At 55.5% G+C, this 15,431-nt stretch overlaps 6 protein-coding genes across 6 annotated transcripts in view; 2 read left to right on the forward strand and 4 right to left on the reverse strand.

The window, feature by feature from the left end:
• The first annotated feature begins 315 nt into the window (after positions 1-315).
• On the forward strand, positions 316-2,560 carry SODALDRAFT_327814 (cysteine synthase-like protein). The gene has a single exon (XM_028610527.1). The coding sequence runs from the start codon at positions 568-570 to the stop codon at positions 2,200-2,202; it is 1,635 nt and encodes a 544-aa protein (XP_028471413.1). The 5' UTR covers positions 316-567; the 3' UTR covers positions 2,203-2,560.
• A 43-nt stretch (positions 2,561-2,603) lies between these two features.
• On the reverse strand, positions 2,604-4,532 carry SODALDRAFT_305742 (transcription elongation factor S-II). The gene is made up of 3 exons (XM_028609020.1): positions 4,043-4,532; positions 3,125-3,922; positions 2,604-3,040 (listed from the first exon to the last, which is right to left on the reverse strand). Exons 1-3 carry the CDS (start codon positions 4,193-4,195, stop codon positions 3,032-3,034), a joined length of 960 nt encoding a protein of 319 aa, XP_028471414.1. The 5' UTR covers positions 4,196-4,532; the 3' UTR covers positions 2,604-3,031.
• Positions 4,533-5,368: 836 nt separating this feature from the next.
• Positions 5,369-7,174, forward strand: SODALDRAFT_320029 (hypothetical protein; the record flags this gene model as incomplete). Its single annotated transcript, XM_028609495.1, has 1 exon — positions 5,369-7,174. The coding sequence occupies one exon, from the start codon at positions 5,369-5,371 to the stop codon at positions 7,172-7,174; it is 1,806 nt and encodes a 601-aa protein (XP_028471415.1).
• Positions 7,175-7,577: 403 nt separating this feature from the next.
• On the reverse strand, positions 7,578-10,118 carry SODALDRAFT_43266 (hypothetical protein). The gene is made up of 2 exons (XM_028615365.1): positions 9,871-10,118; positions 7,578-9,765 (listed from the first exon to the last, which is right to left on the reverse strand). The coding sequence occupies exons 1-2, from the start codon at positions 10,006-10,008 to the stop codon at positions 7,981-7,983; spliced, it is 1,923 nt and encodes a 640-aa protein (XP_028471416.1). The 5' UTR covers positions 10,009-10,118; the 3' UTR covers positions 7,578-7,980.
• A 1,922-nt stretch (positions 10,119-12,040) lies between these two features.
• Positions 12,041-13,958, reverse strand: SODALDRAFT_327819 (glycoside hydrolase). Its single transcript, XM_028610528.1, has 3 exons — positions 13,920-13,958; positions 13,319-13,840; positions 12,041-12,769 (listed from the first exon to the last, which is right to left on the reverse strand). The coding sequence occupies exons 2-3, from the start codon at positions 13,772-13,774 to the stop codon at positions 12,494-12,496; spliced, it is 732 nt and encodes a 243-aa protein (XP_028471417.1). The 5' UTR covers positions 13,775-13,840; positions 13,920-13,958; the 3' UTR covers positions 12,041-12,493.
• An 800-nt stretch (positions 13,959-14,758) lies between these two features.
• SODALDRAFT_289720 (Het-C-domain-containing protein) overlaps positions 14,759-15,431 on the reverse strand; it is a 3,950-nt gene continuing 3,277 nt past the window's right edge. The window contains exon 8 of the mRNA XM_028608627.1: positions 14,759-15,431. Within this exon, the coding sequence (XP_028471418.1) occupies positions 15,171-15,431 (261 nt within the window). The 3' untranslated portion in view covers positions 14,759-15,170.

Consider the following 15,431-nt stretch of genomic DNA (forward strand, 5'->3'; position numbering starts at 1 on the left):
ATTGTTGATTAGGTAATAAACCCGGTACCTGCTATGCGCTGTATGCGTACCTGCAGTGGAACAAAACATACCAACGTACAAACGGGGCTTGGGCTCGGCCCTGGGGTTGATGCCGTAATTATGCCCCCAGTCCCTGAAATGACATCATTTTTACCACGTCACAGGTACGAAGAGTCATTCATTGATCGCTGGTTACACAATTACGGGAGGGCGGTGTACCTTCGAAGTACTTTGCACTTCGCACTAACGTAAAAAGCTTAGACGGGACCTTGGCTTGGGCTGCTCGACGTGTCAGCTGCCTTGGTCGTCCTTGGTCTTTTGGTCAACAATTCAACTTTCAACCCTTTTTTTTATTCTTCCTCTTTTTTTTAAACCCCTTGTCTTTCTCTCTTCCTTCCGGTCACACGATACCCCATAGAAGCATTAGTCTTACCTTACTCACAGGTCAAGGTGTGGGAACATTCCGCCCCTCACGGTCCCCCCTCCTTGCGACCAATACCCAGATATCGTCGTACACGAGCTCTCAGGTTGGGATGATGGGTATCACGAGTTGGTGACAGTGGAATCATGTCTCTCACCGACCATCCCAAAGCCTACGGGTCCGTTGCCATCGCAGTAGCCTTCACCGCCGGTATACTTGTCACCCTTGGCTTCAAAGACTTCTATCCAGACCTAGAACAACGTTACCAGAGCAAGCGTGGCCGTCATTATCGTCGTGATACGAATGATACTGTCGCCGATGACGGGCCGGGCCGACGCAGTTCCCTCTTCTGGGGCCCGTCCATCCAGTTGGAGGACCGTGAATCGAACCGTGCCGCAGGCTCAACTTCAGGCTCAACTTTAGGCACAGCCCCAACCTCGTCCTCGGATTTACCTCCTCCTCCTCCTCCTCCTCCTCCTCCTCAGTCCCTCGGCCGCCGCGGTTCGCGAGCCCCCCCCCCTGTAGATGGCATTGAAGGCGCCATAGGAAACACTCCTCTCATCCGAATCAAGAGCCTGAGCGAGGCAACCGGCCGCACCATCCTCGCCAAGGCCGAGTTCCTCAACGGCGCCGGCCAATCCCCCAAGGACCGCGTGGCCCTTTCCATGATCCGCGCCGCCGAGGCCGCAGGGACCCTGGTGCCGGGCCGGGGCGACACCATCTACGAAGGCACCGTCGGCAGCACCGGCATCGCCCTGGCCACCCTCGCGCGCGCCAGGGGGTACCGCTGCCACATCTGCATGCCCGACGACCAGAGCCGCGAGAAGAGCGACCTGCTCCTCCGCCTGGGCGCCACCGTCGAGCGCGTCCCCGTGGCGCCCATCACGAGCCCGGACCACTTCGTCAACCTCGCCCGCCGCCGCGCCCGGGACCACGCCTCCGTCATGGCCGACGGCAGCCACGGCTTCTTCGCCGACCAGTTCGAGAGCCCGGCGAACTGGCACGCCCACTTCGAGGGCACGGGCCCGGAGATCTGGGCGCAGACCGGGGGCCAGTTGGATGCCTTTGTCGCGGGGGCAGGCACGGGCGGGACTATTTCCGGGGTGGCCAAGTTTCTGAAGGAAGAGGCGTGGAGGACGAAGGAGAGGAGGAGGAGGAGGAGCAGCGTCGAATGCAACGGAAACGGAAACCGAAAGCCAGACTCGCCACCACCACCACCACCGTCGTCGTCGTCGTCGTCGTCGTCGTCGTCGTCGTCGTCGTCGTCGTCGTCATCACCGCCGCCGCCGCTGCGCATCGTGCTGGCAGATCCGCAAGGGAGCGGGCTCTACCACCGCATTCGCCACGGCGTCATGTACTCGCCCACCGAAAAGGAAGGCACGCGGCGGCGGCAGCAGGTCGACTCGATCGTCGAGGGCATCGGCATCACGCGCATCACCGACAACTTCGAGGCCGGCCGGGAACTGGTGGACGACGCCGTGCGCGTGACCGACGACGAGGCCTGCCGCATGGCGCGCTGGCTCGTCGAGAAGGACGGCATTTTCGTCGGCAGCAGCTCGGCCGTCAACTGCGTCGCCGCCGCCGTCACCGCCATGACCCTGCCCGAGGGGAGCCGCGTCGTCACCGTCCTCTGCGACTCGGGCACCCGCCACCTGAGCAAGTTCTGGCGCCACGTCGCCGAGCTGGGGCTCGAGGAGGATGACGAGAAGGATGATCTGTTTGCCACCTTGGGCATAGATATAGAGGCCACCGTGCAAAAGGCCTTGGCGTTGCGGTCATAGTCCCCCCTAGGACCTCGGTTTTCGTTTGGGCACATTTCCCATGCATACGAAGCAAAAATGTGGACGTTTGGGTAGGGGGTGAGTTGGCAGTAAGCCATGTATGAATTAGTATCTCGGCAGGGGGGCGTAGGTGTTGCTGGGTGTTGCTGGGTGGGCGTTGTTACCCGTATGTTGAAATCTTTTTTTCTTTTTCCGTTGCGGACCTTGATATATACAGTGGCTTATCCTGCCGACTCGGTCCTCCCCATCCCCCAGACAAATACAGCAAGCAGGCTTGTTCAAAATCACGCCGAGCCACTTTATATGCCATCAGGCTTGACTTGACTGGTCTTTTTCGTCTTTTGTTGCGCTTAAGCAAGCGATGGTCTAACTTGAGCTACACTCGCATCGTATGGTATGCGAAAAAAAAAAAAAAAAAAAAAAAAAGGGACGGGGACGAACCACTGCCTCTCCACGCCGTCGGGTCTCAATTCCCCCCAGAGTCTCCAAGTCCGAGATGCAAAAGAAAATCCCGACTCAATAATGAGAAAATTTTCCACCGCCTGCCGGCCAGCAGAATGCCAACGCCTCTTTCCTGTGTTTCCCCGCTGGCCATGAAACGCCAGCCTAATCGTGTCAAAATACAAGCAAAGGGGAAGAAATGAAAAAAAGAGGCAAAAATGAGGGAGGGAAGAAGAGGGAGTCAGAGATATCTGAATCACAAGGCAAACAGCCGCCTCGGATTTTCCATTTTCCCTCAGGCAGCTGGCGCTGCAACGTTCGTTTCGTTCGTCATCATGATCGTCTAGATCATCGTCTGACCTCCTACTACTTGATCCGCACGTGTTGTTCAAGAGAACTGAGTTGTGGGACAAACGGGTTAGCAAACAAAAAAGAGATAAAGGGGGGAAAGGAAGAAAGAAAGAAAGAAAGGAAAGCATACCTTCCACCGGTTACCGCAAACGGTACACTCGCAAAAGGTGGTCATAGGCTCATCAGCACTGCGGGTCTGGGCCTGCGAGTAGCTGACCTTCTTCTGTCCGCACTTGCCGCACTTGAGGGCGTCGCTGATGCTCTTCTCGGCCATGGGGACGTGGGCCTTCTTCATGTTCTCGAGCTGGAGGTCCTCTTCCTTCTTGCGCTGCTCGTCGCTCTTGAGCTCGTCCTGCGTCATGGCCACGAAGCGGTCGGCGGTGATCTTGCCGGACATGACGTTCTCGCCCAGCGACTTGTTGCTCTTGACCTTGAGGTTGTGGAACAGGGAGCGCATCTTCTTCTTGTACGCGTCGTTGGCGCCGCCAAAGTGCTTCATGCCGGCCAGCTCGATCTCGACGGCGCGCTTCATGACGGCTTCCGGGGCGAGGGTGGACCGGTAGGCGAGGCCGTTGTAGAGGAGACCGATGGTGCCGTCGCGCGTGACGTCGCCCGTCCGCTTGATGTCGATGGTGTCGACCTGGTGGGTCCGCTTCTCGGGGTTGCCCTTGTAGACGTCGCTCGCGCTCGCGCTCGGGGCTGGCGACGCGGAGGAGGCGGCGGGTTTGGCGCCGGAGGCGGGGAGGGCGGCGGTCGAGAGAGAGGGGGAAGGGGTCGCGGGGGAGGACTGCTTCCTCTTTTGCATGCGAGCGTTCTTTTCTGTTTCGACGAGCTTCTTCCATCTAGCGACAAGCTCGCCGGCGATGCGGGCAATATCCTTGTTTGGGTTATGCCGAAGCTTTGTGACAAACACACCAGCACGAGTGGCCTAATGGATGGTAGGTCGAAAAGTTAACGGAAGGGGGTAGTCAAGAATCACATGCAAGGGGAATAGAGACAAGAAAGAAAAAAGGTCTTAGAGGTATGATGGATGGGATTAGTGACTAACACGAAGCATATCCTCGGTAGGCATGGCCTCCTTCTTCAGTCGCTCCAGAATGGCCAAGACATTGCTTGCGGCCTCATTGAGAGCCACTGTTTTCTGAAGTTGTTTGATGGTAGTCTCAAACTCGCGGTGATCCATCTTGACTGCCTGGTCCATTTTGCCTGGATGTGATTAATAGTTCGGAGAGTCGGGGTTCGACACAATGCAAAGACTGTGAAGTCGTTGAGTCGTTTCGCAAGAACTAGAGAGACCGTGAAGGCTTGCGTGCGCGCGTTGTGTAGGTAGGTGGTGATAAAGTGATAATCCCAGTGAAAGGAGAAGAGGAAAAAAAGAGAACAAAAGAGAACAAAAGAGCGTAGAGGTTAGACGGTAAGGTAAGGTGGCAGGCGGCAGGTGGTAGACGGTAAGTGGCAGGTACAGAGGTAGTTGGTGTTGGGAACGGAAGGAAGCATCGGCCAAGGTATGGCCGATAGTCAACGTTGTGATAATTCAGTCAAGGCTGAAAGTGGGGGCCTGCGCGTGAGCTGGTCCTTCGTTGAACCTAAACTGTGGGGTACGGCTATTATTATAAAGGGGTATAAGGTTCAAGAACAGGGTTTTTATATGCATATACAAAATAAGTGTTTAATAAACGTATACGTCTCACGTGGGCGTTGGCCTGAAGGTCAAGAGGCTAAATAAGACTCTGGAGTACTACTCTGTATAGCGTACGGATACATATTTCATACCTGTACGGAATTACAATGAAGTCACCGCACACAACATCCGCCTATCCGTACAAATGACTGTCCAAATGTATTCGTAGGTACCACAACAGTACCCAGTATCGTTGCTAATTACCTTACCTTACCCCTGGACCCTTGTTCGTCACAGCAGTCGAGACTCCAGGCCTATGACACTATGACATCGGTCAAGCAACAACCCTCCATCCCTACTTCCTTATCCGTATTCCATCACAAAGACGATCGCCTCTGCCTAAAGTCCAAGCGAAATGCCGCCTATATTCGCCATCGACAAAGAGATTCCGTGCCCTTTAACATGACTCACAATGAACAAACTTCAACCATATTTAGACAAAGATAAATAAACATCCACTCGACCACCGTCTCACCGACTCTCTCCCTCCCTCCCTCCCTCCCTCTCTCTCTTTCTCTTCTCTCTGGCTTTGCCAAGCCTGTTATCCTAGGCAACCCGGTCTTTGATGGTAAAGAGAACCGGGGCGAACGAGAAAACAAAAAAGAGAGCAAGAAGAAAGAAGAAAGAAAATCTGGTCGCCAGCCACCAGTCTTTCCGCTTCCGAAAAAGCCAACAACGCCTACAAAACCCACCATGCATTCGCGTCGAGAAACTCGAGACCCGGGACTCCCTGTTGACAGTTCATGGCGCATGGTGGAAGGAGGCGAAAACGACAGCTTCGACACCTCAATCGTCCCCGATATCGATCTCGACGCCGACCTCCCCTTCTCTAGCGGTCCTTCGCACCTCTCCTCTCAGCCTCAGCTCAGCAGCCTCGATTCTCAAGGAAGCAACCACAGCATCAGCGACTTTGTCCACCGTGCCGACGACGAGCGCGTCATTCTACGATCGCCTTTTCGACCGTCCATGGCTTCATCGCGTCAGACTTCGGCCGCGGGACATCGCACTGCCGACCCGGAGTTCTGCATGCCGTCTATGCGTGTGGATAACTCGCCTGCGCAAGCCAACAGCGCTGCCTCCTCGAGGACCATTCGTCCCGACCCTCCGTCGGCGCCTTCTCGGTTTGGCTTGCGTCGTCGGCCCCAGCAGTCGCAGCACTCGTACAGCAGCACCACCACCACCAGCAGCAGCCTGCAACCGGGAAGAAGCGGACGGCGTAGCCATTACCGGGACGAACCTGACCGCAAGACGCTCGGCGAGCAAGTCTCCGAGTCGTTACCCGGCGCCATCGTCGGCATCCTGGCCTGGTTCTTCGAAATCATCGGCATGGCTTTCCGCATGTTGAAAGTGCCCCTGGCCTTGGGCGTCGCCCTTTACCTTTTCCTGGGCGGATTCATCATCCTCCACAACATGGCCACCAAATCCATAACCGCCTCCTTGTCTCCCCTCTGCCGCGTTCCCGGCGTGAGCTACCTCGACCTCCCCTTTTGCCCTCGATTTGCCGACGTTCCGGGAGACGGACGACAGGACGTCGAGTTTGACGACCTCATGAATGTCCAGTCGCAATTTGAGAAGGTCCTCGAGCGCAGCGTCGACGGCGTCTCTCTGCCCATGGAAATGAAGCGCTCCGAAACCTCCATACGGGACCTGCGCACCTTGGTCCGGCACTCCGAACTGCCCGAGCGCGATGAGCTCGTCTACGAGCTTGACGAATTCGTCGAGACCGCCCGCCAGGTCGCCGCCGACCTCCAAAAGTTCAACACCCACGTCAGCTCCGCCGTTGACTCCGTCATCTCCATCAACCGCTGGACATCGCGCTACATCGACAGCCTCGCCGAAGACTCTTCTTCTTCTTCCGCCTCCGCCCCGGCATCCGTCCAAGCTCTGAGTCGCTGGACAGCCTGGCTTTTCTACCCCTTCCAACCCGCCATAACCCCCTCCACCCTCCGGGACAAGTACATCGAGCACACCGCCCTCGTCTCCGACCGGATCGCCGACCTCATCGTCGAGGCCCAAGCCGTGCTCCGCCTCCTCACCCGCTCAGAGGACCACCTGGCTCACATCTACGACGTCAAGACCCGCTCGCAGAACGCCGTCGAGACCCGCCGCGACGACATCCTCTGGACCCTCTGGTCCCTCGTCGGCGGCAACCGCCGCGCCATCCACAACCTCGACGCCCAGCTCCGCCTCCTCGGCTCCGTCAACGACCAGCGCGTCCGCGCCGTCGACCAGGTTTCCGCCCTCGTCCTCGAGCTCGAGGGCATTCAGGCTGGCCTCGCCGACCTGCGCGACCGCGTCGCCGAGCCGGCTCTCGCTAGCGGCACCCCCCGCGGCGGTCGCATCCCCCTCAACGTTCACGTCGAGACCATCGACCGCGGCGTGGAGAGGCTCGAACTCGCGCGGAGGCGGATCCGCGAGGCCGAGAACGAGAAGATCCGCGAGACTCTCGCCCGTGGCGGCGTCCCCGTAGAACCCTGGCTTCTCGAGGGTCGGATGTGAACCGGCGCAGCATGGGCTTCGTTCTTTTCCTTGGCGTTTTTATGAGCATTTACAGGATGGATAATTGCTACTTCGGCTGGGTGATGGAAATTATATACTTTGCAGGTTTTGCTTTTCCTCTGGCGTTTGTTTTTATGGAATGCAAGCAACGGTCAAAGCAAAGCAAATGAAAGGGACCAGGGAGCCGGCGGCGTTCAGGTGCAGTTTTAGGGCCCATCTGTCATCAGGCATGTATGGTCGAGGAAATATCAAGTTGGTATGAGAACGATCTTGATTTACGCTGCGTCCAAATCGGTTTGCAGGGCTTCGCAGCACCAGCGTCTCAGACTCCACGGTTGTCTTCTCAAAAGGCGCATGCAAGCCGTCAATCGGCCATACAGTAATAAAATAAATACAGCATCCTCTCCCGATATAGCGGGTATATGATATATCCGACCAAAACCCATGCCCTCATTCCGCCGCGAACGGCCCTGAATACCAGACCCCACGACGTCGATGCCGAGTAAATAGCTAGAGAAAAAAAGGTGAAAAAAAACCCAGAAACAAAAACGCCACGCCCGTCCTTACCCTACGGGATTTTGTTTTTGAAGGGTCCACGACATATTCCCAATTGTTTCAGCCACCCAAAAAGACACGCTCCTCAGCTCATCCCTGCGGTGAAGCCAGAGGGAGGCTCAGCCAAAACGCCGTTTTCCCCATGCCGGACCACCCATCGCAGTAAGACGCCGCATACACAGTTTTGACGCGGAACGGGAGTCTGTCTCCTCAGGTGAAACCCGGGAAAACTTTGGTGAAGGCCCGTTTCCCTAAAGTTCTCGGTTAGCATGTGAGGACGATCCGACACATGGCGCAGTTTTGAGGGGCCAAGGGGGGGTTTTCTTACATAGCGGACTCCTGCCATCGGGATCATCCAGAGGCGTACCGGCAAGCGTTCGCATCCTCTGGCGTGCCAGAACAGACGGACTCTTCCGGCCTCCGGGGTGACGGGGGGCTGATAGTGGCGGGTCGGCAGTATGGGGAGCTTGCAGATGGGGGTTCCGATGTTGATCCATTCGTCGTTTCGATTTCTTCGAATGGTGGATGGTCGCTGGGGGTCGAGGGGTCTGAACTTGTCGCTGCTGCTGTTGTCGCTCCGGTCCACCATCTCCTCCCTCGGTCTGTGGTGCGTCTTCCTGCGCGTCTTCCTGGTGCGGCTCCAGTGTCCGTTGCACCGGTGGCGTCTGAGAGGGTTCTCTTCGCGTCTGCGTCTGGGAGTCTGCTCCCGCGGTTGGAGCCGGAGAATCCTTGACCGGTGTCACCGGTGTCATTTTCACGCCAGATCTCGGAGGCGGCGACGGTTCCTTGTGGAAAATCCACTCTGTCCATTTCCGCTTCTTGGCCTCCCCTTCTTCGACATCCGAATCGTCCAGCACCACTCTTTCCCGAAGCTTCCGGATGGCCCGCTCACGGCGTACCATCCCGTTGGTGATTTTGGGGCAGTAGCCGCGAGGGAGCATGTTCTTCTTGCAGATGGGACACAGAGAGCTGTTCAAGCCCAGGAACTCGTCGATGCATTCGGGGTGGAAGATGTGACCGCAGACCAGCTCCCGTATAATGGTCTCGCGGTCTTCGTATTGCTCCAAGCAGATGTGGCAGTGCGGCTGGTAGTTTGTGGCTACAGTGTTGGCGGAACTGGTTATGCTCGATCGACGAGTCCTCGAAGTCGACCTGAAGTCGGACATGGACATGGCGCGATGGTCGGTCCGGACGCTGCGGGATGAACGTAAGGACCGGGTAGCTGCGATGGACGGGGACCTGATCAAGTCCGGCTGGAAGCTGTAGGTGAAGAGCGGGAAGGTCTGGATGTGGCTTGGGGGTACTGTCATTCGTTTTATGCCCATGGCCTCGAGGTCGACCTCGCCGCTGATAACCCTCCGTCGGAGAGAGGCACGGCGGTGTCGCTGGATGAGGTGCATTGTGATGGACACACAGGCGACGACGAAAAGGAGCGCGCCAATGACGATTAGGATCCATGTCCACATGGCAGGTAAGTTCTGCGCATCGTGGATGGATAGTTCCGTCCAGACACGGATGAAATCGCGGTCGTTCGGTTCGTATCGCTCGGCGATCTCGGGGGCAAAGGGGATCGTATTGGGGGCGCCAGAGTACAAGGACAGCTGGACCATCATCTTGGCGCCCTCATTTCCGGAGACGGCGAAGACGGGGAAGTGGTTCTGGGTGTGCCATGCTCCATCATCGTCGAGATCCCATATGGGCGAGTTGACGCCTTGAGGCTCCCTGGTAGAGTTGTTCGGGCGATAGAAGATGAAGCCCCGGATGGGGTCGAGGCGAGCAGCAGCCAGGTAGGCCTGGGTACAGGTTGCGTTGAACCATGGCGCTAGAGCGATGAGGTTATAGTTCGAGGGGGGAAGTTCTGCTTGGGTGGTCGTGTTTCGCGGGATGAACTCGTACTGCTGCTCGTAGCACGGGTTGGTCGGGGCAATGTCAGGAACATAGAGAAAGCCTTGGATGATGCCGTTGCGGGTCTGAATGTTAGTTGTGGTCAAGGTTGTTAGGTTTGTTGTTAGAGTATCCTGGTATGCGAGAGAGCTCTATATGGGGGCAAGGAGTCAGATAAACAGTCAAGTAAAAAATAAAAATGAAAATGAAAACCCCCCATGAAGAGGGACAAAGAAAGTAAAGACAAGGGAACGTACAGAAATCGCAGTGATGTTCCTGATCAAGGTGGACGGGATGGTATTGGCGCCGGTCCATACTGGGTTGCTGAAGAATAGCCTGCAAAACTGGTCAGATGACGTCTGCTCTAGTGTAACTGTGTAGCGGTCGAGGCTCATGAGGCCATGGGCAGCGCAGGAAGCAAAGCAGAAAGCGAGAGACTGCGATAGGGGCGCGATGGGAGATTCGGGGACATACACGCTGTTTCGAATCTGTTCGAGCGCTGTAAGAGGTCAGCTACCGATGCCAAAGCCGGGAATGATACGAGAAAGTTCTTTGGGCCACATAGAAAAAAGTTTCCGCACGAGACGGCGGCGAGTGATCAGGACGGGGAGAGCTGATGGTTGGGGGTGGAAGGGGGAGAGGGCGAGAGGGCAGACAAAAAGAGACAACATTCGAATGGGGGAAGGGGGAGGGAGAAGGGAGAAGAGGGCAGAGCTCATACACATTCTTCCCTCAGAGATGCACGCATTGGGCCGAAGTCATCGAATCCTCCTACGACAGGTAGGCAGGATGGTGAGGATCGAGAGGCGGACCGGATCGCAAGTGTGGCAGATGGGAAGAGAGAAAGTCGGGTTGACAAGGGAGTCCTGAACAAGTGGGGAGAGCAAAGGGTTTCGTTTTGTTGGTCGATCGCTTTCTACGTGTTGAGCCGTGGAATTCAAAAGAGATCGAGGCGAAGCCGAACGACGTCGAACGAAGTCTATCGAGGGCGGTTGAATGTCGTGCGAGAATGAAATGGGCAAGGTAACGAAGCACTTTGTAGGCCGATTCGGTCGACGGTTGGCTTCGGAGGGGTTATGTTGTTCTTGTTCTAGGAGAAAGAGTGTATGGTATGGACCCGAGGGTTCGCTTAGAAAGTACGTTGCGTTGTATGCGAAGCGCGAAGCTAGTACGGAGTACGGATAGCGGAAGAAATCTAGCCCCCCCAGCTCCGGCGGTACGGTAAATGAGTAAAACGATATGGTGACGATTACTGGGGAGGGGGCTCAGCAAGAAAGAGGAAAAGTGAGGAGGGGAAAGAAATGGGGGGAAAGAAAGGGAAAAGGAAAAAGGAAATGGTCGACGGACGGTGGTGCTTCGGCTTACGAGGTCGTTATCGAGGGAGCATACCTACTTAATTGATCGAAATGGAAAAGCCCATTAAGGTGCCAGAGAACAGAAAAGAAAGAGAAGCTTGTCGGATCCAGCCAGCAAGGCTAAACAGGGGTTGCGGTGGGTGGTGGAGAGAGAAAAGGGGTGGGGGGCCGATGGATGGGAGAAACAGGAACAGGAACTTAAAGTCCGAAGGTCGGGCCTACCTTATTAACAGAGACCTCGTGGTGGGTACACACATGAGGACTTGTCCTCTACCTTATCCAGCTCAGGGACAATGCATGCAGGGATGGTACTGCAAGGTATCGCAAGATAGGTAGGCGGGAAGGGTGGTAACGGAGAAATGACCGTTACTCCTACAGAAATTACATTACCTAGGGCGTTAGCGCGAGGTACTGTGACCTTGTAAGAGGAGCGAAGCATTTCTACACGATCACATTATGCAAAGCACTTCGGTTCTTTTGACGATTTACTGTACCTACGAAGTACCACGACAAGGACGCGACTCCGTTAAAGTACCTAATGTACATAGGTACCTTATGTAGCTCTCAGGTGGGAGTCCACCACAAGGTAATTTCATCTCTCACCACCAACATGAAGTACGGGACGGGGCGCCAGTACCCAAAACGAGGCAAGCAGAAAGAGGGACGTTCTTCAACTCGGCCTTCTTACTTTATGTTCTTACTGGTACGCGCAATTCAGCTCCTAAGGGGGCGCGAAAGAAACGTTGCAGATTAATGATCGACAGGCCATCGTCCCGTAACAAAGGATCGCGTGCCCAGAAGCGCTTCCACTACAGTGTATCAGTGTATGATAACTGTCAGGAGGGACGATTGGGGCGGTAAGTGGTGTTTGGGATTCTGGGAGACAGGCCGATAATTACCTTCCACGGTGTCGTTGGGTACTCGATGAAATTTGCCTCTCTTTTCTTCTTTATTTTTCCTTTTTTTTCCTTTTTTCCATTTTTTTTTTTTCCAGCACCAGCACCATATGTAGTTACCTAAGGTACCCTAAGTGATGAATTATCAACCGGTATGGCTGCCGAGCCGGAAGGGTCACGTCATTCCTGTAGGTTCAAAACAAGCATATGCTTCTTCCGAAAAAAAGGTTAAAGTTCCCGACTAGTCTCCCCGTCTATGCCCTGTCCAAACCGCGAACCCGACCGCTGCCAAGCTTTATCACCATCTTAAAAATCAACATCACATTGAACTCCTACCCGCTCCTGGACCACGGAAGAAGATCATTAGGGTAAGGTCATGGGCCTTGCTACGACTTTTGTCTCGTCTTCATCGCAAAATCCACTGCCCGAAACCTGCTCCAACTAGAGGGCCCCGAGATACTGTCGCGCCGACCTTCCATCCGACACCCACGGGGCGACTGGGCTTCAGTTTGAACCTTACACTTCACCTCGTCACGTCCATGGCTCCTCAATTCAACTCATCATGCCCCTTCACAATAAAAGGCCCACGAGCTGCCGACTTGCCACCATCCATCCCCTTCCCCCCCCCTTTAACGCCTCTTTCTAAACATAGCATCGTCCTGCCTCCTGCATCCACTGCGGGACGTGATCTCGGAAGGGCATGAGACCTGAGTGAACTCGACCGCCGGGTTATCCGCACCACCGAACCAGTCGAAACGCCAGAAGCAGCCGTCCTGAAGAGCGCCAGGGAGCTGCTCGCACTCCTGGCGGCTCGAGACGCCGCCGTACCTCTCGCCCCAGCCGTCGGGGGGTGCGTTCCACTGGTCCGTGCAGGCGTTGAAGATGCCGACGCCACCTCCGGGGATCTGCAGATCAAAGAGACGGGTTAGTTCCGGGCGTTCAACGATTCCAACGCATTTTTGGCTTTGAGTGTGAAGTGTTGAACAATAATGGTGGGGGGGAGGGAATGGTGAGAATGGTGAAGGTGAAGACCCTCCGAAATCACCGGCCCCGCATTTTGTTCCGATACCGGTCTTCGTGGGGGGGGTGTGGGGGAGAAGGTCCGGTCGGGTTCGCCCCGAAAACAAGGAAGGAGGAGTACAAAGTACGAGCGAATACCTCTCCAATAAAAACATGCTCTATCCGTGCAATACCTTAACCCCCAGCCAACATTCTAGGAAAACCATCCATCGCATTGGAGAAAGATCGACGTCACAAGATGGAGACGCGTGTTATGGAAGACTTCCCTCCGCGACACGAGCTGGGCAGTGATAGGCGCCTCGCCGAAAGTCACGGTATTGAGGAAAAGGGGGCCAGGTGGGAAGTCAGGTAGAAGAAAACAGGGGAAATGACCAGCAAGAAAAAAAAAGAAGCAAAAAAGAAGAAAAAGGAAGAAGAAGAAGAAAAAAACATACCGCAATGTCAAAGTGGTTATCGCCCAGATCCGCACCAGTGTTGGTCGCCTGCACCACCATCTTCTTGCCAGCCACAGGCCCGGAGGTGAACGTGAGCTCGTAGCAAGCGCAGCACCACCCCGCCTCGTCGCCTCCCGCGATACGCACCGCCGCCCACCCGTACGCGAGGTCCTCGCTGACCGCCCACGGCCCGTGGGAGCTGCACATGTACGACGACCCGCCCTCCTCGCACCCGGACGTCGTCGACCCGCCGTCCTGGAGCGGGTTGTCGTTGATGTCGCACGTCCCCACGGGGCTGTCCGCCCCCGGCGCGTTGTCCGGCCATGCGCACGACGGCTTGCAGCAGTCCCAGTACCGCGTCGTGCCGCCCGTCCCCGAGGCTTGCGCCGACGCCAGTGAGGCGAGGTAGGGTGTCACCAGGGGGAGGAGGGCCGCGAGGGGGATGGAGGACCTCATCGTCACAGAGTCGAGGGTTCCGAGTGTTAAGTGAGTGAGTCAGTTGTGTCAAATTCTGCTCTGAATCTGCCGCATAGGGGTGGATGTCAGTTCGTTAGCTATGTATATATATCATTCAAAAGGGGGGTGGGCGGGGGTCACATACGAAGTTCTGTTAGAGAAGAGAAGAGCTAGGACAGAGAGTCGGCGGCAGTCTAGCATGCTTCTCTCAAGACACCAGCTCCCATCTCTCTTATATAGACTCACTTTCTACGCCTCGACGATCATCTTCCCCATACCTACCTCGCGGACCCCTGTCTAACAACTCCAGCAGAAGCTGCCCTTGAAGAGGGGATTTGATTCGGACCGACGGCCTAGTAGGGAGGAGTCATGTCCCGGGATCCCGTGCCCATCCCTTCTCTCTGATATCGACGACGTCTTCACTGCAGATCACATAGGACCCTCCTTTTCCGGGAGATGGCAGAAACGGGAAAGCAGATCACGGAAGCTGTTCCGATACCCACATTTGGGTATCAAACTCGCTGATCACATCGTATGTCCTCCGTGAAGCACTCCGCGTATACACGTACATACACTACCAGATATTGATTTCGTACAAGTAATTATAACTACAAACACGAACATGGCTCTATGTTACTTACTTCCATGTCGTTGTATACTCATGGGCATTCAGATAGCGAGGCGAAAAACACTACCCAGTAATGGTTCTGGATGGGCATGGCCGTAATTGGGGATATCCCCGATCAGAAGCAAGGGACGCCGCATAGCATTATTATAACAAGGGTATGGATCGAAGAGCTTTTGGCTATCCACTCTAGATTGCCTTACTGTCGTCATTGTGCTGCTGCATCTTCCTGATTACGGGGACTTGAGCCATTGCGCCAAGTTTCTTTAACCACCAGATACAGGATATTAGTAGTGTGCTTGCGTAGTTGCTCTCGGCATATTGTAGAGTAGATCCAAGGAACACCCATGGATGACCATCCCGTTTCATAGACTTTTAACTCGGATACTAATAACTATGAAGTGTACTAGTACTAGGTGAGGCTTGTCGTATGAATCTCGGCCGTATGCTCTTTATGCAGAGTGCGGAATGGGCCCTTTTTCCCAGCGGGCCAAGTTCGCCGAGGACAGGATGAGTGAGTCGGACGGTGTCATCTCATCGTCTCATGGACGACTACGCACATTGTCTTTCTAACTCGACCAGAAATCGGTATTCTCCTCGGATCTTTGTCCTCGATATCTTAGAGTAGATTGTCCCCTGCCACTATTTCGTAATTCTGCGTCTCTTATTATCTCGTCAATTCTTCATAGACTTCATAGATCCTCCAAATTCAACAGCATCCTTCGATTCCTGTTCTTAAACCTTTGGGAAGAAAAGGCCCTCGATGCCTTCCTAGTAACGCCCCGAGCCACCTTGGCCTCCTCCATACCGGCCTCGGCCATCGTCACGTCGCCCTCCATATCCGCTAGGGCTCTGGTTATCCCGACGGCTCCCGTATCTGCTAGAGCTTTGATCATCACGACGACCGCCACCATAGCCGCCGCTGCCACGGCCAGACTCTTCGCGACGGCCACCGTAACCACCACCACTGCCACCACCACCACCACCACCGTAGCTGGACTCTTCCCGCCGCCCACCATATCCACTGCCACC

Source organism: Sodiomyces alkalinus (genome assembly GCF_003711515.1).
Source record: "Sodiomyces alkalinus F11 unplaced genomic scaffold SODALscaffold_1, whole genome shotgun sequence".
Classification (NCBI taxonomy): Eukaryota; Fungi; Ascomycota; class Sordariomycetes; order Glomerellales; family Plectosphaerellaceae; genus Sodiomyces; species Sodiomyces alkalinus.